This window comes from Eptesicus fuscus, chromosome 15 (genome assembly GCF_027574615.1).
Source record: "Eptesicus fuscus isolate TK198812 chromosome 15, DD_ASM_mEF_20220401, whole genome shotgun sequence".
NCBI lineage: Eukaryota > Metazoa > Chordata > Mammalia > Chiroptera > Vespertilionidae > Eptesicus > Eptesicus fuscus.
The window spans coordinates 19,059,966-19,087,251 of NC_072487.1; the positions used below are offsets into that span (position 1 = coordinate 19,059,966).

A 27,286-nucleotide genomic window follows, 5' to 3' on the forward strand; every position below is an offset into this window, starting at 1 on the left:
CCTTTACTGTCACTACACTATTGTCTGTCCATGGGTTATGCATATGTGCATACACGTTCTTTGGTTAATCTCTTCCTGTCTCCCACCCCCTTCCCTCTGACATTCATCAGTCTGTTGCATGCTTCAATGTCTCTGGATCTATTTTGCTCAACAGTTTATTTTGTTCATTAGATTTCACATATAAATGAGATCATGTGATACTTGTCTTTCTCTGGCTTATTTTGCTTAGCATAATACTCTCTGCAAGTCCCTCCGTGCTGTATCAAAGGGTAAGAGATCTTTATTTTCTTACAGCTGCATATTATTCTATTGTGTAAATGTACCACATTTTTTTTTATCACTTATCTACTGATGGGTACTTGACTGCCTGTTTTCAGATCTTAGCTATTGTAAATAGCACTGCTATGAACAGAGAGTGCATATATTCTTTCCTATTGGTGTTTCAACATTCTTAGGCTATATTCCACGAATTGGGTCACTGGGTTAGATGGCAGTTCCATTTTTAATTATTTGCGGAAACTCCACACTATTTTCCATAGTGGCTGTCCCAGTCTGATTCCCACCAGCAGTGTACTAGGATTCCCTTCTCTCCACATCCTCTCCAGCACTTGTCATTTGTTGATAGTAGCCATTCTGGCAGGTGTAAAGTGATACCTCATTGTAGTTTTAATTTTATATCTCTGATGATTAGTGACTGAGTATTTTTTCATATGTCTCTTGGCCATCTGTATGTCCTCTTTGGAGAAGTGTCTATTTAGGTCCTTTGCCCATTTTTTTTAATTGGATTGTTTGTCTTCCTTTTGTTAAGTCTTATGAATATTTTATATATTTTGGAAATTAACCCCTTATTAGATGTATCATTGGCAAATATGTTCTCCCATACAGTGGGATCTCTTTTCATTTTGTTGATGGTTTCTTTTGCTGTGCAGAAGCTGTTTATTTTGATGTAGTCCCATTTATTTTTTCCTTTGTTCCCCTTGCCCTAGATGTGTCAGCAAACATATTGCTATGAGAGATGTCTAAGATTTTGCTGCCTATGGTTTCTTCTAGGATTTTTATGGTTTCATGACTTATATTTAAGTATTTTATCCATTTTGAAATTATTTTTGTGTATGGGGTAAGTCAGTGGTCTGGTTTCATTTTTTAGCATGTATCTGTCCAATTTTCCCAGCACCATTTATTGAAGAGACTGTCTTGACTCCACTGTATGCTCTTGCTTCCTTCGTGAAATATTAATTGAGCATAATGGCTTGGGTCGATTTCTGTGTTCTGTTCCATTGTTCTCTGAGCTTCAGACTTTTTATCTGCATAGTGGGACATTGGATCAAATATTCTTCTGGATCCTTAGTTTTAAAATTCTGTGATTCTAGTTTGGAGTCAACTACTCTTTTACTTTTCTGGGTTCCATTGAAAGGTCTCTGCTACTCCCTTTATCATATATCAGAAAACATCAAGATTATTTCCTTTTACTTCTGGTTCTATATCCTGGAGTGAAAAGACTTGAGAGAGTTCTGAGAGATTAAAGCACCTTCTTCTCTTCTTCTTTGTTGCCCATTGGCCCATCTAGGTTTGTGTCATTGTCCTCCTGAGCAAGGAGGCCAACGCAGCTCCTAAAATGACACACGTGTCAGAGAGCTGGAGAGGCCTCATTTCTTTGGTTCATGACTGTCAAGACTACTTTTAAATACCCCAAGTATGGTGGTTCCATAGACTTCCCTTCGGCACTATCTAGGTCCATAGAAACTGAGAATCAGCCTTTCCTCTTTTTGCTCTACTAATGTTAGAACAATTAATTTTCTTTGTAAATATCTTTCTTTCAGTAGTTTGTCTTCCTGTACACTACCCAACTGTTCATCTGTCTGTTAAATAAATATGTCAGGCATTGGGCTAACCTCCAGAACACAGATGTCAGACTTGGTCTTTATCCTTGAGCAACTCCTGGATAAAGACCAACAAGGAGATACCATGGTGTTTGGTGGCTTGAGAGGGATGTTCAGGGTGTGTGTGTACAGGTAAGGAAAGGAGGTGACCCCTTGAGCGAACTCAGGCAATGACATATTTACTTTGAAATAGGAGTTTTGATATTTCAAAGTAAGACAAGGTTTTAGTTAACTAGCAACAAGTTAAATAAATAAAATCTGCCCTATAAATATATATTAGACATAATTCCATTTAATGGAACATCAATGTCTGGATGCAAGCATTTTCTATACTAAAATCCCCTCTCATGATACCAATCACAATGTAGTATTTTGCCATTAAATTTATTTTTCTGTTGGAATAAGCCTTTACAGTATATTACAGTTTTAAAAAGTAACAATATAGAAAAGGGGTTATTATATAAAAGCAAAGTTTTTATTGATTTAAAAAACAAGGGCACTGGAGAGGAAAAATATTGCTATGTCTGTAGAGTCTGTTTCATTGCAAGTGCCTGAATCTGTTATCCTTAATAAAATCTTGACTTTTCTGTCAGAGTGTGGGTGAATAAAATATATCTGCAGAGATATTTTTGGTAGTAAACACAATTCTTGCCTTTTGATTTGAGGTTTGTAAGAATCCTAAAATAATAGGGCACTAATTGGCTCGGATTGAAATCTCAGATAATTGGATGGATTATGAGCACAGAAATGGTAATAGTAGCTAATGTTTTTATCATGTAGGAGATGGTTATTTGTTTACTGTGAAACACAACAATTTATCTCAAGTGGACAGAAGATTAAAGCACTCAACTTATGTCCCTATAATTGGGAGCTATTTATTAAATATATATGATATAAATACATGTTCATCTTTGAATATTAAATGCCAACAATGTGCATTTTGAGAAAGGAAAACTAAATTTTATTGAGCGTATTTAATGCTGTGAAATTCAGATATTGATACTATAAGGACAAAATATTTATGAAAGATTTCCTAGTAAGTAATTAGGAAAACCTAAAATATTCGTCATGAATTTACTTTTATGGTCACAAAAGTAAAATGTAAATGTGTCAAGTTTATGTCTTAGGCTTTTCAAGGTAGATATCTATAAATGAAAATAGAGATATCTGTAAAGGAACTTGTTCATATGCAGTTGTATTCATGTGAACAATACAGGTGTCGATCGTTTTCCTTTGGGGGTTGGAGAGTTGAAGAGAGGTAACCCAGTAACAACACCAGCGGCAGAAACATTTACATAGATGGCTGAACTTATTAACTAATTGTTGCCTTGAAAATAGCTTTAGGGTAGAGGGTGATGAATTCTCTGTATGTTTGTTTCTCTCCCTCTTTCTTTCCTTCTCTCCTCCCCTATGCACGGCCCCAGAGTGCCGTGTATTTCAGTTTCTGTAATTAAAATCAGTTCAGTGTAAAAACTTTTACAATAATTCCATGCCATTCCTTCATATATCTAAGCTGGAAATCACTCATGGAGTTGTGTCAATGTGCTAGTGTTTGATGACTAGAGGTGCCTCACTGGTTTGTAAGGATTGTATATGGGTACACAAATAATTGATACACTCCTTAGTCTTTGAGAGCTCAAATAGTTGCCCATTGTCCAGCAATTAGTAGAATAATAAGGTTCATTTATTACTAACATGTAAAATGAAAAGCTCACTATAAGTATAATGGCAAATTATTATTTATCACCTGCATAATGAGACATAGAGTTTATTTAATCAGTCATTTATATACTCAGTCATTCATTCAATAAATGTTTATTGAGTCCGTACTGTGTGCCAGGCAGGATATAGGTACTAGGGATGTAGCAGTGAACAAGGCAGAGAAGGTCGTGAACTTGATAGATGAGATAGACAATAAACAAACATGCCAACTACAGATAACGGTAAGTAATGAGAAGGGCATATGGGGTGGTGAGAGAAACAGAGAAAGAGAGGATAGGGGAACGGGGTGTATTTTAGATATAAATGATCAGCAGAAGTCTTTCTAAAGGCAGCAATTGAGGCGAGACCTTTCAGAATAAAGGAGCCAGATGTAAAATGTGAATATGGTTTCACGGAGTCGATGGCATTTAGTATACCACTTGTGTGCAAAAATGATATTCAGAATTGACCCAGGAACCAATGAGGAAAGACAGTAGCCTGCCCCAGAGCACAGACTTGGAGTACCCTGTTAGGTCAGATGTTGAGCCCTAATTGCTGGGTGATTGGGAGGCCTCAGGGGAGGGCCTGAGCCAGTCGAGTTGGTACTCAGAGGACTCAGGGGCCACAACCATTTAACTATTAATGCAGGGAAGTATTTAAACAAGCAATAGGGTACATGTAACGGCTGAACATCAGCCATGCTTGTATGTAATGTGTTTTTATTGATTTCAGAAAGGAAGGAAGAGGAAGAGAGAGAGAGAAACATCAATGATGAGAGAGAATCATTGATAGGCTGCCTTCTGCATGCCCACAATAGGTATTAAGCCTGCAACCTGTCATGTGCCCTGACCAGGAATTGAACCGTGACCTCCTATTTCATAGGTCGATGCTCAACCACTGAGCTTTGCTGGCTGGGTGCTTATGTGTAATTTTATGATCCAAGGAATTTTGACAACTAACCAATTGCAATTACAGATCATTAAAAAAATTTGACGACTTGACCTAGTGCAGTAGAAAAAAAGGAAGGGTTAAATTTCTGTCTTCAATGATAGCAGTCATGGATTCATAGTCTGGGTCACATTTTGAGAAGGTAGCATTATTAAACTGGATATAATCTTCTCAAGAAGGTAACCAACCTAATTTCATGTGTTTTTATAGGCGGCATCATTGTCCACATCTCCCTACCAAGATTTATGATAAAACAGAGAAACCATGTCTTCTCTCCGAATACACCGAGAACTACCCTATCTATCACTCGTACCTGCCCAGAGAGTCCTTCAAGCCCAGGATGGAGTACCAGAAAGGGTCCATACCAATGGAAGGCCTGAGCACATCGAGGTGAGGGCAGTGGTATGCATGTGTGAACATATAATTAATGGGGTAATGCATGATACTAATGTACAATTGAATGTAATAATGTTCAATACTGCATTAATGTGCACTATCGACCTATGCTATTACTGTCTTAATGTTAATTTGCTGCATCTCTGAAAATCCTGCATGGGTTAATCTGTTCAGTTTTCCCAATATCCTCTTAAAGAGAAAGGATTCTAGGGTTGAGGGCAGGGAAACAGGGGAGGGGAAAGACTAAATTGATTTACATAAAAGAGGTTGGAGGTTAAGTAAAGTAATAAAGGGATGGAGAGAGGGGGCAGCTGCTGAAAAAGGAGTTTTGGGCTTTGTCAGCTAAGCTCCAGGTCAGCTTAGGTCCGTGGTCGGCAAATTGCGGCTCTCGAGCCACATGCGGCTCTTTGGCCCCTTGTGTGTGGCTCTTCCACAAAATACCACGGCCTGGGCGAGTCTATTTTGAAGAAGTGGCGTTAGAAGAAGTTTAAGTTTAAAAAATTGGGCTCTCAAAAGAAATTTCAATCGTTGTACTTACTGTTGATATTTGGCTCTGTTGACTAATGAGTTTGCCGACCACTGGCTTAGGTGGATGGTGATGGTGATGTTGGTTGTGGTGAAGGAGAACTTGATCATAGAGGAAGAGTGGGCTTCTTTGAAATTATGCTATAGACTTTAAATTGGGGCTCCCCTCGAATTTTCTTCAAGGAGGAATATTTCCTTTTAAATTACTCTTGCTTAATGAACTCTGATTCTTTAGCTCCAGCGCTGTGCAGAGACCGAACCATTGGGCTCAGTGTATTTGGGTTGCAGAGGTGTCTGTATTGAGGGGGTGGGGGGAGATCAATCTCAGGATTGTCCTACATGTCGCAGGACTCGAACAGAATCTGCCCTCCATGCCTCAGTTACCGCCAGGTGGTAACTTGCGGCTGGCGACTCCGTGGAGTAGAAACATCATTGAGTGCCGTTGGGCAGCGTTTCAGATGGCGTAGGTCAGCCTCAGATGAGGCCTGAAAGATGGACATACTCACTGCCTGTGCCGCCCCTCGTGGCGGCAGGATTGCTGCGAGGTGGAGGCGAAATGGTCCAGCGCAGCGCCTGCGCGTTCCAGGTGCTCAAGACCTGGTGAGATCCCTCCCTGTGCCTCGGAACTGTGCTTTTGTGGTGAAGGCCCCAGAGGATGCAGGCGAAGCAGAAGAGCTCGAATTCATTCTGCCCCCAGGGCACCCCCAGGATGGGCCTGGGAACATCCTCTGCTTAGAATGGCGGGTTGGAGGCAGAGGGTTCCTACTAAAAGCTGCTGTCTTGTACATTTAGAGGAAGAAGCCCAGGTTTGGGTTATGGGGCAGAAAAGACGCAGGAGGGGAGACAGGGGAGAAAGGATGTGAAGAGTTCCTGAGCTTGGTGGGAACCACGGGATGGAGCAGCTTGACAAAGGGAGGGACTCGAGTGCCGCGTCTGACACTCGCCTTGAATCAGGTCACTTTCATGCAGAGCAGTTTCTTAAATGATGTGGTTTAAGCATAAGGTTTCCGGGTCCCTCTTGAAAAAAAAAAAAATTGTAATTTATGCAACCTGCTTTTCAGCCTATGACCTTTTAAACAATATGAACCTTAAAGTTTGGCCTCACTTTACGAAGAAAATACAGCATTCTTAGTTTCTAAGAGTCTAAAGACCACAACCAGAGCTGTGGACCCTTTCAGAACATTGCTTTTCCTTTTAAGAAACCTTGATCAACATGAATGAAAAGTCCTTGGCATAGCATGAGAGACATGTGATTGGTAGTAAAGGATGAGAGCTGTGTTGAGAAAGGGCTTGCAGACACCACATGCAGCCTCTAGATACTGGTTTTCTCACCTGTTTATGCCCAGTTTGCGGGAAATGAAGAGCGCCCTGCGAATGCAGAGTACAGCGCAGCTTCAGATGATCTTATAGCAGGGATCTGCTTCATGTCCTGGAAATGCAGGGAAGGGTGTCTGAGGGTTGCGTGTTGAGGAATGATTTCTGTTGGTTGCCCACAAGTGTAGGAGAAGAGGATAAACACTTTCTCTGGGGCAGGAGCCGTGCTCCGTCACCTGGCTGAGCCCCCAGATGGAGCCCCACAGGCCCTCTGGCCTCCCGATGGCGCTTTGCAAAACAAAAACTTCCCCTCTGACCTGTCCTAAATCACCCTTGCCTCACGTCACTTACAACAATAAACACATCACCCAGAAGGCCCCTCTGTTCTTGTCAGAGCCAGAGGAATAATATCATTCCTGTCAAGACGTGGCCCAAGTGGAGGAATGCAGAAACGGAAAGAATTTCCAAAACAAGTTGTTCGTGCTCCTAGGGGCCTTAAAAAGAAAAAGGGGTAGGAGCAAGGTTCCCAGGGGACAGGAAAGAGCGGAACTGCTTCTCCCGTCCTTTGTTTTCTTCCCCAGAAAGAGAACTAAGGGAGAAATAAGCAGAGGACATCTCTTCTCTCTCCTTCACATCACTTTAATCATTTCTCAGCCCTGTGTCTTCCATGCTGGCCGCTAGTGATCATAGACCAACAAAACTATGTCCCTATCAGGATGCTTTCTTTTTTGAGTTCCAATTGAGATAAATGAACGGAAATCACGATTTTCAACCATTTTTTCTGAGCCTTACAAACTCAGCAGAGACTCTGATTCACGTATCTGCACATACAACAAAATGATTTCCTGTCAAGGAATGCAGAGAAACTGTCTTCTGGGTGCTCCCCTAGAGGCCTCTGGGGGATGGGATGGGTCAGCCCTATGTCTGCACACCCCGGTGTCTGCATGGATTGTCATCCCTCTGCCCTCGGGACCCTTATTACCAGAATGTCCCACCCACGTCGCTATCTAAAGGCTGACCTGGCTTGGTTTCCGAGATTGGCCGTGGGGCTGCCACCTGCTGCATAATAAAGTCATGTGACCCAGGGCTTGGCTGGGTTTGGTGATTAAGCCCAGACACAAAAAACACCTGGTTTCTGGAAAGGTTATCATCCCAGCATGAGGCGTGAGTACAGCTGCACACAACTCTTGCTGACTGTAAATCTCGGGGATTTACAGCAGGTGCCGTAAGGAGAGGGTTTGTGATTTTCAGCCCCCCTTACTATGATGCTTTCTCACAGCCCTTGGTAATTCTTCCACAAAGGATCAGCCTTCGGTTCCGATAGACCTGAGACCAATTTATGAAGAAGAGGTTTGTACTTCAAGCCTCATTTCCCCTGAGGCGTGTCATTCTGTAAAAACACTCGGACTCCGTTTTGTGACATTACTTCTGTTAGGTAAGCCAGATCCTGGAAGATGGGCAAAGTGGATAATGTCATAGGAAAGAAGTGAGTCCTCAAGATGGTGTGAGACCTTTATCTGAAAGGGAGACCATGGTCAGGGCGAATTGGAGATGCACATGTGTGTGGGAAGATTGCAGGTTCAGACTTGATGGGGTTGGCTGCAGGGTGGAGGGCAGGAAGTTGGCAGTGCACATTTCTCCCTTTATTGACAAGACTTTGGGTAAACTGAGGAGAGACAGGGGGGCAAGAGCTAAAAGAGCAAGGGCATTTGGTCCCCTCTTCAAAAGCCAGGAAAGAAGCAATAAAGTTGCTAGTAGGCTTGCGTCCTTCCCCACCCATGGAATTTTACACATTTTCTGTTCAAATGCATACTTGGCTTTCTACTCAGACCTACACCCCAAGGGATATACTTACCCCCCTCTGTACACTGGCCTGAGAATTAATGAAGACATGCAGAAATAGGTCTCAGCACTAGACTTGCCTGAGCAATTTCACAGCCTTTGATGCTGTGTGTCTTGGATTAAATTTGGGGACAATTTGCTCATTATTTCTTCAAGTATTTATTTTTTTTTCTGTCCCTGTTCATTCCCCGCCCCCTCCCCCCCGCAATCTCTTTTCTCTTTGTTCTTTAGTATGGATAGTTTCTATTCATCTGTTTTCAAGTTTACTGAATCTTTCCTCCACCTCCATTCTAATATTAAGCCCATCCAGTGGATGTTTTATTTCAGATACTGTATTTCTCAGTTTTAGGGTATACATTTGGTTCTTTTTATTCCGTTACTGTTTGCCTCCTGTGGTTTCCTTTTAATTCATTATGACCTCATTTTGCCTTTTGTAATTGAGCATAGTTAAATAGCTGCTTTGGTCCTAACATCTGGGTCTGCTTGGGTTGGTCCTCATGATTTATCTTTTTCTTTCTTGAGAGTGGGTCACATTTGTATGTATGCCAGGTAATTTTGGATTGATCCTGTGCATTGTTAATGTCATATAGTGGAGACTAGATTTTTCTATATTCCCTTCTGAAGATGTTTTTTTCTTCTTTTTAGAGCAGATAGGCGGTGACTTGATTGGACTGAGTGAAAATGCAAACTCTGTCTTGGGTGGCACCTTAAATCTCAGTTCAGTTTTTTTTTTTTTTAGTCTTTTAAAAAATATATATTGTTTATTGATTTCAGAGAGGAAAGGAGAGGGAGAGAGAGAATCATTGATCGGCTGCTTTCTGAACACCCCCCACTGGGGATGGAGCCTGCAACCCGGGCATATGCCCCGACTGGGAATTGAACTGTGACTTCCTGGTTCATAGGTTGACGCTCAACCCCTGAGCCACACCAGCTGGGCCTCAGTTCAGTTCTTTTTTTTTTTTTTTTTTAATTTCTTTATTGATTAAGGTGTCACATATTTGTCCTCATCCCCCCATTACCATCCCACCCCTCACCCCACGCATGCCCCAATCCCCTGTTGAACTTAACCGTTGGATAGGCTTATATGCATGCATACAGGTCCTTTGGTTGAACTCTCCCCCTCCCCCCACCCTCCCCCTACCCTCCCGTATCCTCCCTCTGAGGCCCGATAGTCCGATCGATGCCTCCTTGCTTCTGGTTCTGTTCTTGTTCCTCAGTCTATGTTGTTCATCATTTCCTCTAGATGAACGAGATCAAATGTCACTAGATATATACTAATAAGAACTGAATGTGAGACGAGCAATAATATTTATGCTGACAGGCAAATGAATCAATCTGTAGCGAGCTTCCCCCTGGACCAACAGTTCTTTTGAGACCCAATTTCGATGTCCAGTAGTTCCTTATGTGTACATGTCGGCACTGACCCCTCAGCTCTGGATGGTGGACAAATGGTGGTAATGGAGGTCTGACTCCCTCTGGTTTGGTCTCGGCCGATCCCAGGGGCACGGCGTCACCTGGACTAAGGGGCACGTGGCCTTACCCATATCCAAGGGGCGCGTGGTCTCACCCGGGCCTGGGACCCAGCCTCACCCGGATGGATCCAGGGGCGCACGGCCTCACCCGGACCCAGGATATGGCTTCACCCGTACCCAAGGACACTTGGCCTCTCCCAGACCCAGGGGCACGTGGCCTCACCCGGGCTTAGTTGCACAAGGCCTCACCTGGATCCAGGGACACATGGTCTCTCCCGGACCCAGGGACGCTTGGCCTCTCCCAGACCCAGGGCCACTTGGGCTCACCCGGGCCTAGGTGCACGAGGCCTCATCCGGATCCAGGGACGCATGGTCTCACCCGGACCCAGGGACGCTTGGCCTCTCCCAGACCCAGGGGCACGTGGCCTCACCCAGGCCTAGGTTCACGAGGCCTCACTCGGATCCAGGGACACATGGTCACACCCAGACCCAGGAACGTTTGGCCACTCCCAGACCCAGGGCCACTTGGGCTCACCCGGGCCTAGGTGCACGAGGCCTCATCCGGATCCAGGGACACATGGTCTCACCCGGACCCAGGGACGCTTGGCCTCTCCCAGACCCAGGGCCTCTTGGGCTCACCCGGGCCTAGGTGCACGAGGCCTCACCCGGATCCAGGGACACATGGTCTCACCCGGACCCAGGGACGCTTGGCCTCTCCCAGACCCAGGGCCACTTGGGCTCACCCGGGCCTAGGTGCACGAGGCCTCACCCGGATCCAGGGACACATGGTCTCACCCGGACCCAGGGACGCTTGGCCTCTCCCAGACCCAGGGCCACTTGGGCTCACCCAGGCCTAGGTGCACGAGGCCTCACCCGGATCCAGGGACACATGGTCTCACCCGGACCCAGGGACGCTTGGCCTCTCCCCGACCCAGGGCCACTTGGGCTCACCCGGGCCTAGGTGCACGAGGCCTCACCCGGATCCAGGGACACATGGTCTCACCCGGACCCAGGGACGCTTGGCCTCTCCCCGACCCAGGGCCACTTGGGCTCCCCCGGGCCTAGGTGCACTAGGCCTCATCCGGATCCAGGGACGCATGGTCTCACCCGGACCCAGGGACGCTTGGCCTCTCCCAGACCCAGGGCCACTTGGGCTCACCCGGGCCTAGGTGCACGAGGCCTCATCCGGATCCAGGGACACATGGTCTCACCCGGACCCAGGGACGCTTGGCCTCTCCCAGACCCAGGGCCACTTGGGCTCATCCGGGCCTAGGTGCACGAGGCCTCATCTGGATCCAGGGACGCATGGTCTCGCCCGGACCCAGGGACGCTTGGCCTCTCCCAGACCCAGGGGCACGTGGCCTCACCCGGGCCTAGGTGCACGAGGCCTCACCCGGATCCAGGGACACATGGTCTCACCCGCACCCAGGGACGCTTGGCCTCTCCCAGACCCAGGGCCACTTGGGCTCACCCGGGCCTAGGTGCACGCAGCCTCACCCGGATCCAGGGACACATGGTCTCGCCTGGACCCAGGGGTGTGTGGGCTCTCCCAGACCCAGGGGCGCTTGGCCTCGCCCGGGCATGGGGTCCAGCGTCATCCGGGTCCAGGGGCACTTGGCCTCACCCGGACCCGGAGTCCGGCCTCACCTGGACCCAGGGGCATGTGGCCTCACCTAGACCCAGGGACGTGAGGCCTCACTTATACCCAGAGGCGTGTGACCACACCCGAGTCCAGAGGCGCGCAACCCCGCCCGCACCCGGGTCTCAGCGGGGCCCCGTCTTCCCGATCCCAATTCCTGCCGGTCAATCCCCCCTCAGCAATTCCCCTGGCCATCCTTCCAGAGCTCCAGTATGGCTGCTGCAGAACTCGTCGGGCGGCGGCTCGGCGAAGTTCCGGTGCACCCGGTGCATGGCGGTGGGCCAGTCTGGCGTCTCTGCGTCGGCCCTTGGGTCTGCATAGGTGGCCGGTCGCCGAGCATGCGCACCTGGCCGCTTCCGGGGCGTTGAGATTCTTGACGGACTCAGAGGTCAGCAAGCGCGGAGTCTCCCACCCCATGTCTCATAGGGGCTCGTCTGTCCGTGCTTGGCTGCCAGTGGAGCCGTCCCCTCAGCCGGAGACCGCCGGGGGAACTGCGCCGAGCACGTTCCAGGCCGCTGTTGTATCGCCTGAGCCATAGTTCTTTTGTGTCGCCTGAGCTGTAGTTCTTAAAGTGTGGTCTTTGGGTCACCGGCATCAGCATCATCCCACATACCCCTCTTTTATTCTAGTTGTAGAGCATCTACTCAGCCAGCCCTATGGTGGTCTTGGATGGTGTCTGCTCTGCTCTCTTGTCGTAGTCTCAAAGTTGTTGTGGTAGGCAACAATCAGGCTTCCGCCCTATGCCTCCATCTTGGTCCTCCTTTGTATAGTTAAGTCTTGATTGTTGTTGGTGTCACTGGGGGGGCTCTCTTTGTCTATAAAGGAAGAGTTGCTGTGCAGGAGACACGTTTATGGGCCGGGTCTTGGTGCAGCAAAGCTTTGGCGCTCACTGAATATTCCCGTTGAATGTGTCCCTTATGCACGTGGTTGAAATCTGGTGTCATCTCCCACAGACCACCAGATGCCCTCGTTTCTGGGTCTCCAATGGGGTGTAGATCAGCTACTGCCTTAGGCACTCAGCAAGGATTACAGCAAAAACTGTAGTTTCTTCCTCCTGTCTGAGTGGCCCTGGAGCAGTTCGACTAGAACAGCAGATCATCTGGTCCACTGCCAGAGGGCAGGCCACCCACATGCATAAGCCGTTGCTTGGGGCGCAGGTGTGCCTGCAAGACTTGCGGGGCAGGTCTTCAAAACATGCGGGGCGGGTCCCAGGGCGGGGCGGGGTCTCAGGGCGCCAACAGGCCATGGTGCGGCGAGCCTCGATGGCTGTGAGTCTGGTCCTTCTGCCTTCCATGTATCTAAGTCCCCTCGTTCCGCACTCCAGCGCAGCAAACACTGATTGCTGGGCGCACCTCTGCAAGAGTCCCGCCTCTCCCCGCAGGCATCTGGGTCTCCCGGGGTTCGCCAGAAGATGGGTTTCAGGGTGATGGAGAGCTAATCTCCCTTAGGTTTGGAACAAAAGCCCCTTTCCCCCGCCACCAGCCAGACCCACGCACCTCCACACCTCATCCCCTCCGATTTCGCTGGGTGCGAGGCAACAGAACAGCCTTTAACCTCTGCCGCCATCTTTTTCAAACTTCTCAATTTGTACTTCTTAATCCCTTCATTTCAGTCAACTCTACTGAAGTCTAGCGCCGCCGGGAGGTGCAGGGAAAGGGCGCCCGGGCCTCCGTCCGGTGCGCGGTGCGCGCGTCCCGCGGAACCAGGCGCGCGAGGGCTGCGCGGCTGGGACGGGCGCTGGGCGGCCGCCGAGCTCCAGGCACCGCCATCACCGTGTTCCGGCTCAGTTCAGTTCTTTACCTTTAGCCTGTTGCTTGAAGGCTGACATGCAGGTGAGGTCAGCTAAGAGATTTGGGCCCAGGGATAGATAAAATTTGAGCTTCCTGTCTCTGGTTCTCTCCTTTCCAGGATTCCTTCTTCACTTTCTGGTGGTACCTGTGGTTGCCTCATAATTTGGTCCTCTGGTTCTTCAGTCAAGAGAGATGGAAGGTGTTCTATTCCCATTTTAGCGGCCTTACCTAGCACAGACGGGAGCCCGTCTTCAGACGGAAGCCTTGAAACAAAGTGGGAACTCCCACAGAGGCTCACCCAGAGCCATTTCCTTCTTTCACCTGTTGATTCTGCTCCAGAATCTTCCTATCTTGGTTGCTCTTTAGTGCTTACAGGTAGTTGTTTTTATGTTTTGTCCAGCGCTTATATGAAGCAGTGACAGATGTTAGCCTCAGCTTTAGTGGGGGTCAAGGTGATGAGAGAAAAGATCAGGAGACGGGAACTGTGTAGCCTGAATCCTGGAGGCAGGTGCTCGGAACCCCGTCTTTCATTGTGAAGACGAGGAGGGCTGTTTGTTCTTATCAGGATCAGCGACAAGAATCAAGCCCTTTGACTCAGCCTTGGGCCAGTGCACTGGGATGGGCTCCCCAACCTTCCCGGGATGACGTCATGGTTTTCTTAGAGGGTGCTTTTTAACTCTGGGAAATTTTAGAATCCTGCACGGAAGTAATGAAATCAAATCAATTGATTGACAAAGAGCAAAACCCCATATTGAGAGAGAGAGGACAAATCATGAGGAGTATCTCAGAAGTCAAGGGAAAGAGCGTTTACAAAATGAGAGAGAGGATGGATAATATGAAGATGGTGCAGGAGGATAAAGGCCTGCAGAGCAGTGACTAGATCTGGAAACAAGGTGATACTTTCAGGCCTCACCTAGAGCAAGGAAGGAGTAGAATCAGAGTTGATGGGTGGAGCGTGATGGGAGGTGAGGAAGGCAAGTCTGTATCTGTAGACAACCCTTTTTTGGAGAGAGAGGAAGGGAGAGAGGACTGGAGGGGAGTGGACTCCAGTAAGGCTTGTGTCTTATTTTATTTTTCCCCCTTAAAGTTTAGAAAGGATGGAGCATGTTTAAATACTGACAGAAAGGAGGCAGTAAAGGAAAGGGTTTAAGCACAGACCAGGAGATGGTCCGTAGATGAGGTTTCCATGAAAGAGGGAGGGGTTTTAGGGTAGGGGTGAAGAGCAAGAGGAGAAACCCTTTTTTTAATCCTCACTGGAGGAGTGATGATATTTTTTCCATTGATTTTTAGAGAGAGTGGAAGGGAGGGGCAAAGGGGGGAGAGAGAGAAACATCGATGTGAGAGAGATACATCAATTGGTTGCTTCCCACATACCCCCTGACTGAGGGCGGGGATGGAACTGCAACCCAGGTACCTGCCCTTGACTGGGAATCGAACCTGAGACCCTCTGGTGTGCAGGCTGACGCTCTAACCACTGAGCACACCAGCCAGGGCGAGGAGGAACTCTTTTATTTTATTTTTTATTTTTTTAAATATATTTTATTGATTCTTTACAGAGAGGAAGAGAGAGGGATAGAGAGTTAGAAACATCGATGAGAGAGAAACATCGATCAGCTGCCTCTTGCACACCCCCTACTGGGGATGTGCCCGCAACCAAGGTTCATGCCCTTGACCGGAATCGAACCTGGGACCTTTGAGTCCGAAGGCCGACGCTCTATCCACTGAGCCAAACCGGTTTCGGCAAAAAACAGTATTTCATGGCCCTTTTATCGCTGTGAAAATCTTCTTTGCCCTATTTCCAGGCTCCCGAGCTGTTGGCTTTGTTACTTCTTCTTTCCTTTTGTCAGACTCCTGTCAAACACCTTCCTGTGATTGGGAGTCAGTTGCTACGACCTTCCCAGCAGGACACTTTAACCTTGACTTAACTCGGACTCTCTCTCTCCGCCCTCCATACTATATAACTTTTATGGCTCCGCACCTGAAAGAAACCTAACATCTTTGACCAATTTTTTTTCTTGGTTCTTAGTCACAATGGGCACAGGGACTAGGAAATGCAACACAGGAAGAGAGGGGAGTGTTCTTAAAAAAAACAAAACGCTACTAAATGTGAGCAATTTCTGGGAAGGATAAAATAGACTTTTCTCTTACGTGACTTTAAAGGATGTTGGATTATGTGAGATTGGGGACATGCAGTTGCGTTGTGGTTACTGATAGGTTTCAGTGAATGTCCTCAACATAAAAACATAATGAGGGACATAAATTCAGATTAAATTCACTCTTAGGCCACAGCAAGTATTTTCGGGTGGGGTATAAATGAGCTCAACTGAAAACCTTTCTGCTCTTCAGAAATAGATCATTTCCCCCTCAAGATCGTTTTTCTTAGTTATAGCTGACTAGTATAGTCAATCATAGATGTGCTTTCACAGGGACTTACATTTTGTACTGGAGAAGGAGGCTCGGGGAACAATTTCTTTCCCTCAACACAGTGAGCGAGGACTGTGCTGAATCAGCTTTTGCCTTTGAGCCACCAGCTTCAGGGCAGTCCATGAACCGGAGTTTGATTCTGGGCATTTTTCTGCTCTTTTTCTGTAGAAACAGCAGGAAGTAGGGTGTTAAGCACACTGAAGGAAGCTCTTGAAGGAAGGTTCTCACAGTATCTCGAAGGAGAAGCTGGCTCCCTCGGGGGAATAACGGCAAAGGAGGATGTCATGATCTGTGTGCAGGGTCCTGTGACTGGAAAGCACTCCTGGATGCTCTGGGGTTGGGAGGGGCACAGCTTGGGCCTTGGGCCTTGTTTCTTACCACTTGCCCTTGGCATCTCCTGATCCTCCTCCTTGGAACAGGGCTGAACCCTGGGGTAGCCATCGATGAACATGGGTTTATGCAGGCAGGTGTGTGTGTGTGCGTGTGTGTGCGTGTGTGTGTGTGTGTGTGTGTGTGTGTGGTCTCCGCTGCCTCCAAACTTCTCCCCACCCCTTTTGTTTGTTTGTTAATCCTCACCCAAGGATATTTTCCATTGATTTTTAGAGAAGGGAGGGGGAGAGACACAGAGAGAGAAACATCGATGTGAGAGAGACACATCAGTTGGTTGCCTCCCACACGAGCCCTGACCAGGGTCAGGGATGGAGCCTGCAACCAAGGTACATGACCTTGACCGGAATCAGACCCTTGACCCTTCAGTCCAAGGGCCGACACTCTATCCACTGAGCCAAACTGGCTAGGGCCTTCCCATCCCTTTTGGGAAGGAGGAGTGCTCACCTGTACCTTGGGAGCCCTCCCCTGAGAACACAAACTCTCTGATAAAAGCTGCTTTGCAGTCTTCACTATTCACACAGGGCTTTCTGGAAACTGCCATTTCTCTGTGCGGCCTAGGCCCTCCCTCCGAGCCCCCGGCTGCAGTTGGCTGAGTATTAAGCAGACCCTGGCATGAGCTACACTAAGAAGGATGCCAGTGTGGACTGACCCTTGGGTTCTCATTGAGCTGCTCCTTCTGAAGCCCCAGTTGTACACAGTCGGCTGCCAGCGGCCTCAGGTCACTCAGCTTCCTCTTGCTGTTTACCCACATGGGCTCGGGGGGAAGGGAGCCCAGGCTGAAGACCTGGAACTGCTGCCCAGAGATATTTTTAAATCTACCCAGAGGGTGTTACTGGGAGTTCAACTGAAGCATCTCCCATTTCCTCCGCGGAGCCCTAGGGAGACTAGCTCTCCTGCTTCCTCGCTCGCTGCCCCCATCCCACCAAGCATTTTGAGGCCCGGGTTTGGGTTCATGGACAGCCATGTATATAATTCATGCAAGACAGGTTACAGTGGAGCGTGTTACCTTTGCTAGTCAAGCGTGGCCCGGTAATGCTGCTCCAGATTTCGGCCGGGAAGTAGATTTTATTGGTGTTTGGGCCTGATGTTTTCCTGTCCGGAAACCTCCCCCCTCCCTTGGCGAGGCTGCTTTGGCAAGCACCATCAGGGCCAATCTACCTCCCCCTTGTCCAGGTTAATAAATGGGTTCCAGGCAAAACCAGGCTGTCCTGTAAAGCAGAGCCCTTGAGGGGGAATATTTGCTTAGGAGAGTTTGCATGAGAATTGGAAGTCAGGATTGCCCTGGTGGGGACTGGAAGCCCCAGCCCAGCCCTGGTGTCGCCAGGGGATCCAGGTACAGTGAGTGAGCTTTTGGTCTCTCTGGAGCTGTGGGATGCTTAGGGAAGGGAGCGCTTCCTATTTAGTGAAGGCCATCATGCTTTTTGATCCCACTGTTTCATGCTCCCTGCCATGATGAGGGCACTGGAGGCAGGGAGCAGGGAATTGAAAGGCTCCCTGTCTCCCTTTATTGTACTGTTCAGCTCTTTTGGGTTTTCTGTAAGGTCAAGTAGAGGAAGGGAATAAATATTAGCAGGAGAAGCTATAGGAGCACAGAGAAGGAAGTGGTGGTGTCTGAAAAAATAGAAGTTAGCTCCACAGTAAGGGGGCTTGGCGGGGGGGAAGGAATGAGGGAAGAGAAGGCACAGAGGAGAGGCCTTCTCAGTGGCTCAGGGTGGTTGGAGTGGAATATGGGCCGGGGGAGGTGGGAGATGCGGTTGGGGAGTAAGGCAGGGCCAGGGCCAGCAAAGCTTACAAACCATGCTAGAAGGTTGGGCTTTATCTGGAAGGGTTTTAAGGTTAGATCTGATTTTCAGGTTAGAGGCCTTATTCTGGCCAACTCAGGGGATTGAAGCAGAAGTGGCCATAAGGAAGCAGGAAAGCCAGGTAGTAAGCTGCCACCTGATCAAGTGAGGAATGGTCAGGGTCTGAGCCTTGGAGGGAAGACAGACTGATGGGGTAGAGGGGTCGTCGCTGGTGAGTGACTGGAGCTGTGAGGGGTGGATCCAGATGGTGTCCAGGAGCCTGGCGTGGGTGAGAAAGGAATGGGGGTGTCTTTCTTGAAAGTGGGAAACAGAGGAGGAAGAGTAGTCAGGGGATGGAGTAGATCATTCTTAGCTGACATTTGTGGAATTGGGTTGAGTGGAAACCAAGAGCCGTATCTGAGCCAGGGGCCCATGCATGTGCTTGTTTTCATTCCAGGAGAGATTTTGGGCCCCACAAAGTGTTACCAGTGAAGCTCTACCAGCATGAACAGTTCGTCCCAAGTGAAGAGAATATGGATCTGCTCACGACGTATAAGCAAGATTACAACCCCTATTCTATCTGTCGAGTGGAGCCCATCAGACCTCGGGACAGTAAATACCCATGTGGTGACAGAATGGAGTGTCTGCCCACTTACAAAGGTGGGAGATGCTGGAGGGGCAGCTTGGGGGAGGGACAAGGGACTGGCTGAGCCGGACGCAGGCCAGGAGATGTGTTTTACATGCACACCTCCTTAGTGCCAGGGTTGGGCAAACACTTCCTGTGGGCCACAGCGGGCCTGCAGCCCGTTCTTGTACAGCTGGAGAGCTAGGAATGGTTTTTAAAATTTGAATGCTTAAAAAATCTCAAGACTGGTTCAGGATGTGTGAAAATGACCCAAAATTCGAAGGTCAGTGTTCATAAGGACGTGGTGTTGGAACACAGCCACACGTGCTCATTTCCACATTATCTGTGGCTCCTTTGTGCTACAGCACAAGCCGAGTAGTTGTGACAGAGACTGTGGGGCGTGCAAGGCCTAAGACATTTCATGTCTTCCTTTTATAGAACATCTTTGCCAGTGCCTGTTTTAGCTTATTGTTGAAATCCTACATTGTGGAAGCATTTCAGTGGAGTGATTGACTTACTTATCATTTAAAAAATTATGGAAACATAACATATAGACAGAAAAAATGTACAAATCATAATTATAAAGACTAATGAATTTTTAAACTCCATTTAACAAGTATTTATTTTTTTGTTTTCCTAGTTATCATTTATTTATTTTTAAAATTCTCATCTGAGGATATGTTTTTATTGATTTTAGAGAGAGAGGGAAGGGGAGAGAGAGAAATGTTAATCAGTTTGGTTGCCTCCCATAGGCACCTGGGTGGGATCGAACTCACAACCTAAGTGTGGGCCCTGATCAGGAATTTTGGTGTTTGGGTTGATGCTCCAACCAACAGAACTGCCAGGCCAGGGCCATTTATTTCTTTTTTATTTGTTTAATTTATTTTTTAATTACAGTTTACATTCAGTATTATTTGTATTAGTTTCAGGTGTACACCATATTGGTTAGACAATCATATAGTTACTTTACAAAGTGTTCCCGCCAACATTTTTAGTACCCACCTGGACCATACATTGGTATTACAGTATTATTGAATGTATATTCTATACTGTACTTTACCTCCCATGACTATTTTGTAACTACCAATTTGTACTTCTTAATCTCTTCACCTTTCTCACCCAGTCCCCCCACCCCCATTCCCTCTGGCAATCATTAGTCTGCTCTCTGGTCTAAAAGTCTGTTTCAATTTTGTTTGTTTATTTATTTTGTTCTTTAGATTGCATATATAAGTGAAATCAGATTATTTGTCTTTCTCTGACTGACTTATTTCACAGCATAATATGTTCTAGGTCCATCCATTCTGTCGCAAATGATAAGATTTCATCCTTTTTTATGGCCGAGTAATGTTCAATTAATTTTTGTTCCACAAGTTTTTATTTTTGCTCTGTACAACCCCCTTCAGTGCTCACAGCCCACGGTGAGGTGTTCCACAACAATTTTATTTACTTGGGTTGATGGGCACTTGGGTTGCTTCCCTATCTTGGCTATTGTAAATTATGCTGCAATGAACATAGGGGTGCATATATTCGATCAAATTAGTGTTTTGGGTTTTGTCAGATCTATACCCAGAGGTGGGATCACTGGGTCTTAAAGCAGTCCCATTTTTAATTGTTTGAGGACCCTCCTTACTGATTTTCCACCAACAGTACACGAGTGTACCCTTTTCTTCACATGCTCTTATTGATGATAGCCATTCTGACAGGTATGAGGTGATATTTCATTGTGGTTTAATTTGTACTTTTCTGACAATTAGTGATGCTGAGCATCTTTTCATGTTATTGTCCATCTGCATGTCATTTTTATAGAAAGTGTCTATTCAGGTCCTCTGCCCATTTCTTAATTGAATTGTTGGTTTTTTTTGGTGTTGAGTTGTGTGAGTTTTTTATAAATTTTGGATATTAACTCCTTATCAGATGAATCATTGCCAAATATATTCTCCCACTCAGCAGGTTGTCTTTTTTCTTATTGATGGTTTTCTTTTCTGTGCATAGAAAATGAATTTTGACTGAACACATCCATATAAACAGCACCCAAATCAAGAAATATAACATTGGTACTCCCATCCAGTTACCTTCCCCACCCAGGATAGAACCATTATGCTGAATTTTAACAATATAAATTAGTTTTGACAGTTTTGAATTTTATATAAATGGGATTGATTCTTTCTTTATTGAGCCTCTACTACATACATCTTAGACATGGCATTAGGGACTGTGAAGGAAGCACAGTGACCTTATGTGACTTTTGAGTCTGGTAGGGACACAGGACATGGCGTCGTATGTGTGGTGTAAGCAGTGTAGCAGTCCCTCTACGGAGCACAAGCCATAGGCTGAGGCCATGGGAATGGAGGCCAAGTTTATCAGTAACTTTTCTGCTTATGATGCACATAGATTTCCTAGGAATACATGCTGAACCGTACATGTAACATGTTTGTGAATCTCTAAACAACTGTGCTAATAGTTGCTTTTATGTAGTCAAGCCAAACACTTAGGCAAAAGGAGTCGGGAGGCTTGGGGGCTGGGGTTTGGAGGGAGTGTAGAATGTTCTTGAAGCCCTTCCAGGAGCTCTAAATCTATATTTTAGAAGACTTCACCTGTGGCTGAGCTTCCCTGCTTCTCCTAGGAGCTGGGACTCAGTGCCTCTTCAGCAATGTGGTCTTTGTTTTTCTACCTTCTTATCATTGCTATCATTCTCGTCCACTTTTCCATAACCACCTTCTGCCAAGCCACATTCTGGACACTGTAATACCCAGAAATGGTTCCACCTTCGTGCACCCCAACATCGTCCTTCCACTTGCTCTCTTACCCACTCCCACCGGCAGGCCTTGGCCTCATTGGGACCTCCAGTCCACTGATCACAGTTCAACTCCTGGTTGCGGGCTCAATACCCAGTGGGGGCGCGTGCAATAGGCAGCAGATCCATGTTTCGCTCTCATCGATGTTTCTATTTCTCTCTCCCTTCCTCTCTCTAAAAATTAATAAAAACATTTTTTTGAAAAAGGTGATACTCCAAGAGATAAGGCAAGGGCCCCTCACAAATACAAGAGGTTGTGCAGGACTTATGCAAGGCCAGAGTAAATGCCATGGGTCTTCCCCAAGCCTACACTCCAGCTCTTGGTCAGGACCCACCGAGTAATCGGCTGGGTGAGGATTTGTGCAAATCCAATGCCACGCTGTGTCACCAGAGCCCTTATAAACAAGGGTCCAGAACTGCTCATTAATGCACTTCCTCGCTAAGCACACCTTGGTAACGTCATCCCCTTTGTAATGTGCTAAATGCTGGGAAAACATATGCTGGCCTTTCAAGGCCCAGTTTTGGAAGGCATTATATATGATAGGGGAGTGAGGGAGCAAAGCAACCATTTATATTAATAGAATATGTTAAGTATATATTATTCCAAAAAACTACTAAGACACATAGGTTGCTAACAGGCACCTATGGATCAAATCTAACTGTAAGTACATTTCATTGGCTACATACTGATTTGTTTGCTTTTACATCTGCATTTCAAGGGGGAAAAAGGAGAATATAGGGGTTTCTCAGTTTTAACTTTGTCAGTAGGGAAAAGCCAGCCACGGTTTCATTTTAGCAGTGGAACACTATTCTCTGGTTTGCAGAGGGAAATTTTAGATGTAGCTGTTTGGAGAAGGTGAGGAATATGGGAGAGCTGGAGGGGCAGAGATTAAAGCATATGTATTAGGTTGTTTTTTTCTGTGTGTTTGTTTTGAGTATTTTGCTGGAATAAAGAGGGAGGACTGTCTTCAAATAACAACAATGGCCTGCTGTGCCCTTGCCAACCCCTAAGACAAGCAAGGAGCATTTCTCACTCCCAGACCTGTCCTTGCACCTAGGGAAGGGTGGGGAGGGGAACTGGGCTGCTCAAGCAGTTGCTCTAATAAGCCTCTAACTAAGCCAAGATTCACAAATCCAGGAGGGCCATAGAAAGGGTGTGGAGGAAAGGAGAGTTTGTAGCTAAAAGTGCCTGCTCCCTCCCCCATCAGAAGGAAGGGCTCCTTCCTGCCTGCTCAGTGTCCATGGTGTCCATTTTTTTGCCTTCCGTAAATACCGAATGAAAAGGAATCGGGAGGCAAGAGTGCCATGACCATGTACCTGGTACTACTGACTCCCTTGTAAACCATCTACTACAGTGCCTGCCTTGTTGGGTGTAACTGGCAAAGAGAAAGATAGATCCTTGCTCTCTTGGAGCTTACAGTCCGGCCAAGGAGACAAATGTTAAGGGGGACGGGGGTGAAGAAAATTATGCAATGAATTACAAAACAGGGGAGTACAGGGCACTCTTAGAGCATCTAACAGGATGTGTCTAGTCTGGCAAGGGGTCAGGGGTAGGTCTGGAAAGGCCTTGAAGGGTGTGACATTTCCGCTACTCACCGAAGAGCAAGTGCTAGACAGGGCAAGGGAGGAGGGCTCTGTAGAGAGGAAATAGCATGTGGGACATGTCCTGAGAAAGAAAAGAGATGGCGGAAAGGAACTGAAAGAAGGTCCTGGGGCAGAGCAGAGGACGCTGGCAGGAGGCGCCAGAATCTGCAAGGCATCAGAGGAGTTGGTAAAGGGTTAGGGTTTTATCCTAAGAACCATGATAATTATGTGAGGACTTTTAAGTGGAGAAGAAATCAATGAGATGGCCATTTTTAAGAGCCCCCCTGGTTCCTTTCTGAGGAAAATGAGTAACTGCTGACAAGACCGCTGACAGGAGCTCTGCTCAGGTGTATGCCCAGAGAAGGCAGGCCTGGGGCTCTGCTAGGAAGAAGCAACTAAAAAACAGCAGAGAGAGGGTATAAAAGGACAGGCCACAAAAATACAACCTGGAATAGGCCACATGGGGGACAGACACAGGCAGGGCTGATGATGAGAAGCTCCTGGTTCATAGATTGATGCTCAACCACTGAGCCACGCTGGCCAGGCTGGAGTATCACCTTTTGATGACTTGTTTGTCTCTTGTGGAAATTTGCTGCTTTAGTAAGTTTTTTCCATAGCAACCTTATGGTTTTATGGCCATATATTGATTTTCCTTCCAAAGAGGGGGAAGAAAAAACAACCAAAGACCAAGCTCATTAAATATGTGTATTTCAATGGGTTCCATCTATATTATATCTATATGCTCCACTTACTATGGTTCTACAGGGAAAATATGCAAACTTTCCCCTTTCCACTCGTATGGCCAGCACCTCTACTAGAAAACCACCAGTAAAATATGCTCCAGCAGCATTTGGTTGTAATTTTGACATTTTCAAAACACTGTGCAATTGGAAAGATTGAGAGTGTAATTACTTGATGCTCAGCTTTAGGTTTAGCTAAGTTTTTTTTTTTTTTTTGAGACACATTATTGAATGGAATCCCTTTTAAAGAGGTTCTTGCCAATTACCCACATGACACCCTGGCCCTGAAGGGCTTTACTGATGGTTTTCATGCTTATGAACAGTTTGTCATGTGGAATTCTGAGGTTTTCAGGGTCTTGTGGAGGTTTTTTTTGTAATATATGCTGGGTGGAGGAAGTTAGAAGGTTGGATAATAATGTGGTTTAAACTGTATTGTTGGGTATCAGAAATTACATGAGGCAACTTTCAGCTTAGGAACCTGTTTTCTTATCACTTCATCCATCATGGAAGAGGGCCAGAAAAACCCTGTCCTTCCCACCCCCACGGACCCTGAGGCAGTGTGGAGGCATCTACAGGTAGATATCCCCATATCAGGGAGGCCTGAAGTCTGACGGGGAAACATGTGGTTTATATTCAGCAAGATGGTTCTCTCTGAGGCCCCCTAATGCTTTCAAGATGCTGATAGAGCCATTAATGGCTCTTGGAGAAAGATTAGATTTTCAATTAAAATGAAGCCAATTTAAAATAAATAGTTGGTAGTATTATTAGCCTAAAATAAACTTAAGAGTGTGTCTGGTGGGGGTGGGGGGGGGGGCGGGAAGGGGATGTCAGGACTTCCAAAGTGGTGGAGTGAGGAACTTGGCAAATGCTCTGCCCCAAAAGCAACAATAAAACTGGACAAAACAGTAAAAAAATCAACCATTTTAGGGCTCAGGAAACCAAAGGCATACAGAAAATTGAGAAGTATTTATTTAAGAAACACTACTAAACCATTGTTACGAACAATGGGAGTTTGTGGTGTTTTATCCTGGGGCTTCCATCCCGCCCCCCACATCCCCCGAGCTCCCCATGCCTGATCCATCTGGGCAGACTAGGCTGTGGGCAAGTTTCTTAGTCTCTTTGTATTTGTAACATGAGCATATTGATGGTACCCACCTCATTAGGGAAGTCTGAATATTAAAAGAGTTAACACAGAAAGCATTTAGAATACTGTCTGTTATATAATGAGCTCTATATAAGAGGCAGTTGCTATTATTCTCTCACCAGCCAATACAATGCCCTATTCCCTTGGATTTGTGTGGATTTGATGTATGGGTTGAGGGACACAATGGCAGTTTTCCCATGCACACAAGGCGGGCCTGGTTGGTCTGGCTGGCAGCCCATTAGTTGTGGGAGGTGACTCACCTGTCTCACTGTATCACATGCATCTTCCCAGTCATTCTGTGCTGATTCAGAGAGGGCACCTTCCCCATAGAGGGATGGAACTGTTCTTGGACTAGGGTAAGTCAGTGGTGTGACAACTCTGCTAGAATCGGTTCCCTGATCTTCCCACGGCCATGGACCCTCTAAAATACCTGTGTACAGCATTGTAGGGTGTGATATAAATTTTTCTCTTCTGCACAGTAACTCTCAGATACCATAAAGTTGAAATATCAAGTCCTTGAGTGAAATGGTGGTAGAGATCCACTCTGTTCTTTTGTCACAAAGAACATCTCACTGAAGACTGGTGTATGGCTTTGAAGACCCCTTGGAATACATGCAGGTTGAGTGAGTTGAATTGTGAATAATTACCACTTCTGCTTTATTTTCAGCTGATTATTTACCCTGGAACCAACCAAGACGAGAGCTAATTCGTCCAGTACACAACTACCGGCCAGAATCGACTAGGTTTGATAACAGAACCACAAACCAGGATGATTACTCTCTAAAGGGTCTGGTGAACACCATGAGCTGTAAGCCTCCAGCCATGCCCAAGGTCTGCAACATCCCCCTGGAGGATCTGACTAACTACAAGATGAGCTACGTGGCCCACCCTATAGAGAAGCGCTTTGTGTATGAGGCAGAGAAGTTCAAACCCTGTGAAATCCCCTTTGAAAGCCTCACCACCCACAAACAGTCCTTCCGGGGCTTGATGGGGGAGGCAGCCAAGAGCTTGAAACCTCCAGTCAGGTCCTGCAGATTAGACGCACCTTTCTGTAACACCACGGAGTTTCGAGATAAGTACCAAGCATGGCCAACGCCCCAGTTGTTCTCCAAACCTCTTGTCCCCTACGTTCCTCCTGAAGAAAAGATGGACCTTCTGACAACAGCGCAATCCCATTACACATACCCTAAGGGGGTTCCAGCTCAGTCCTGCCGACCAGTGGTTTGCATCAAGAAAGGTGCCCGCTTCGAAAACTCCACAACCAACAGGGATGACTACAAGCAGTGGGCCAGCGTGCGCATGGAGCCAGTCAAGCCCGTTCCCCAGCTGAACCGTCCCACCGAGCCCTTGGACTGCCTGACCACCACCAGGGCCCACTATGTGCCCCACCCACCCACCAATACCAAAAGCTGTAAGCCCCTCTGGTCTAGTCTCCGAGCAAACGTCCCTGTGGAGGGCCAGACCACATACACCATCAGCTTTACCCCCAAGGATTTGGGCAGGTGCTTGGCTTCATACCCTGAGCCCCCTGGCTACATCTTTGAAGAAACAGATGCTTCGGGGCACAGGATATACAGGCCAGTTTCCCACACAGGCTCTCGGCGGAACAGCCCTCTTTCTGTAGGTGATTCCGAAAACCCCAACCATCAGGAGTTGGCAGTGTCAGCCTGATTTTTAAAAAAAATTATTTAGAAATTGGAAAATACTTTTGAAAGCAGACGATTGAAAGTTATTTGTTGGACAGAAAAGAAATTCCCCAAAATGAAAAAAAAAAAAATCTTCATCATCGTTTCCAGGACACTTGAATAAAATGAGAATCACTTGACTCAAGGAAAATGACATTTAGTCACTGGTAATTACTCCTCGAGCTCTCCCTCTGCAGTGTTCCCTCCTGGGTCCCTTACCTTGTGCTCATGGAATCCAAGCTGGTCTCTATGAGGTTTCCTCTGAACCAGGGGTATTTTATTAATTTAATCATTGCATTAATTGACATTGTGATTAACCCTTGCCAAGTATGAAGTGCCAAAGAATAAACTTAATTTTTTGTGTGGGGGAGGGTGAATCTGCAGGCCCGTATCATCAGCCCCCACCTGCTGCCTATGCAAAGAGCAGGCTGTGTTCCCAGGACCTTGGAGAGATTTTAGACTTCAGTCCCCATTTTATCCCTGTCCTGGTGGGAGTGCCTTGGGCCTAGACTGGAGTCTTGTTTCGGGTTCTTTTTCCCCAGGGTGTCTTCCTACCTCTTCACATTGTGACATACCAGCAAGAACAGTGCTGTCTGATGGTGCGTGGGTCTG

The 27,286-nt window shown here is 46.8% G+C and overlaps 1 protein-coding gene across 1 annotated transcript in view; it reads left to right on the forward strand.

Moving 5' to 3' along the window:
* SAXO1 (stabilizer of axonemal microtubules 1) overlaps nt 1–26,828 on the forward strand; it is a 79,094-nt gene extending 52,266 nt beyond the window's left edge. The window contains exons 2-4 of the mRNA XM_008145031.3: nt 4,740–4,919; nt 18,560–18,762; nt 25,657–26,828. Coding sequence (XP_008143253.2) covers nt 4,740–4,919; nt 18,560–18,762; nt 25,657–26,660 — 1,387 coding nt within the window. The 3' untranslated portion in view covers nt 26,661–26,828. The remainder of the gene's footprint in view (nt 1–4,739; nt 4,920–18,559; nt 18,763–25,656) is intronic.
* The last annotated feature ends 458 nt before the right edge of the window (nt 26,829–27,286 follow it).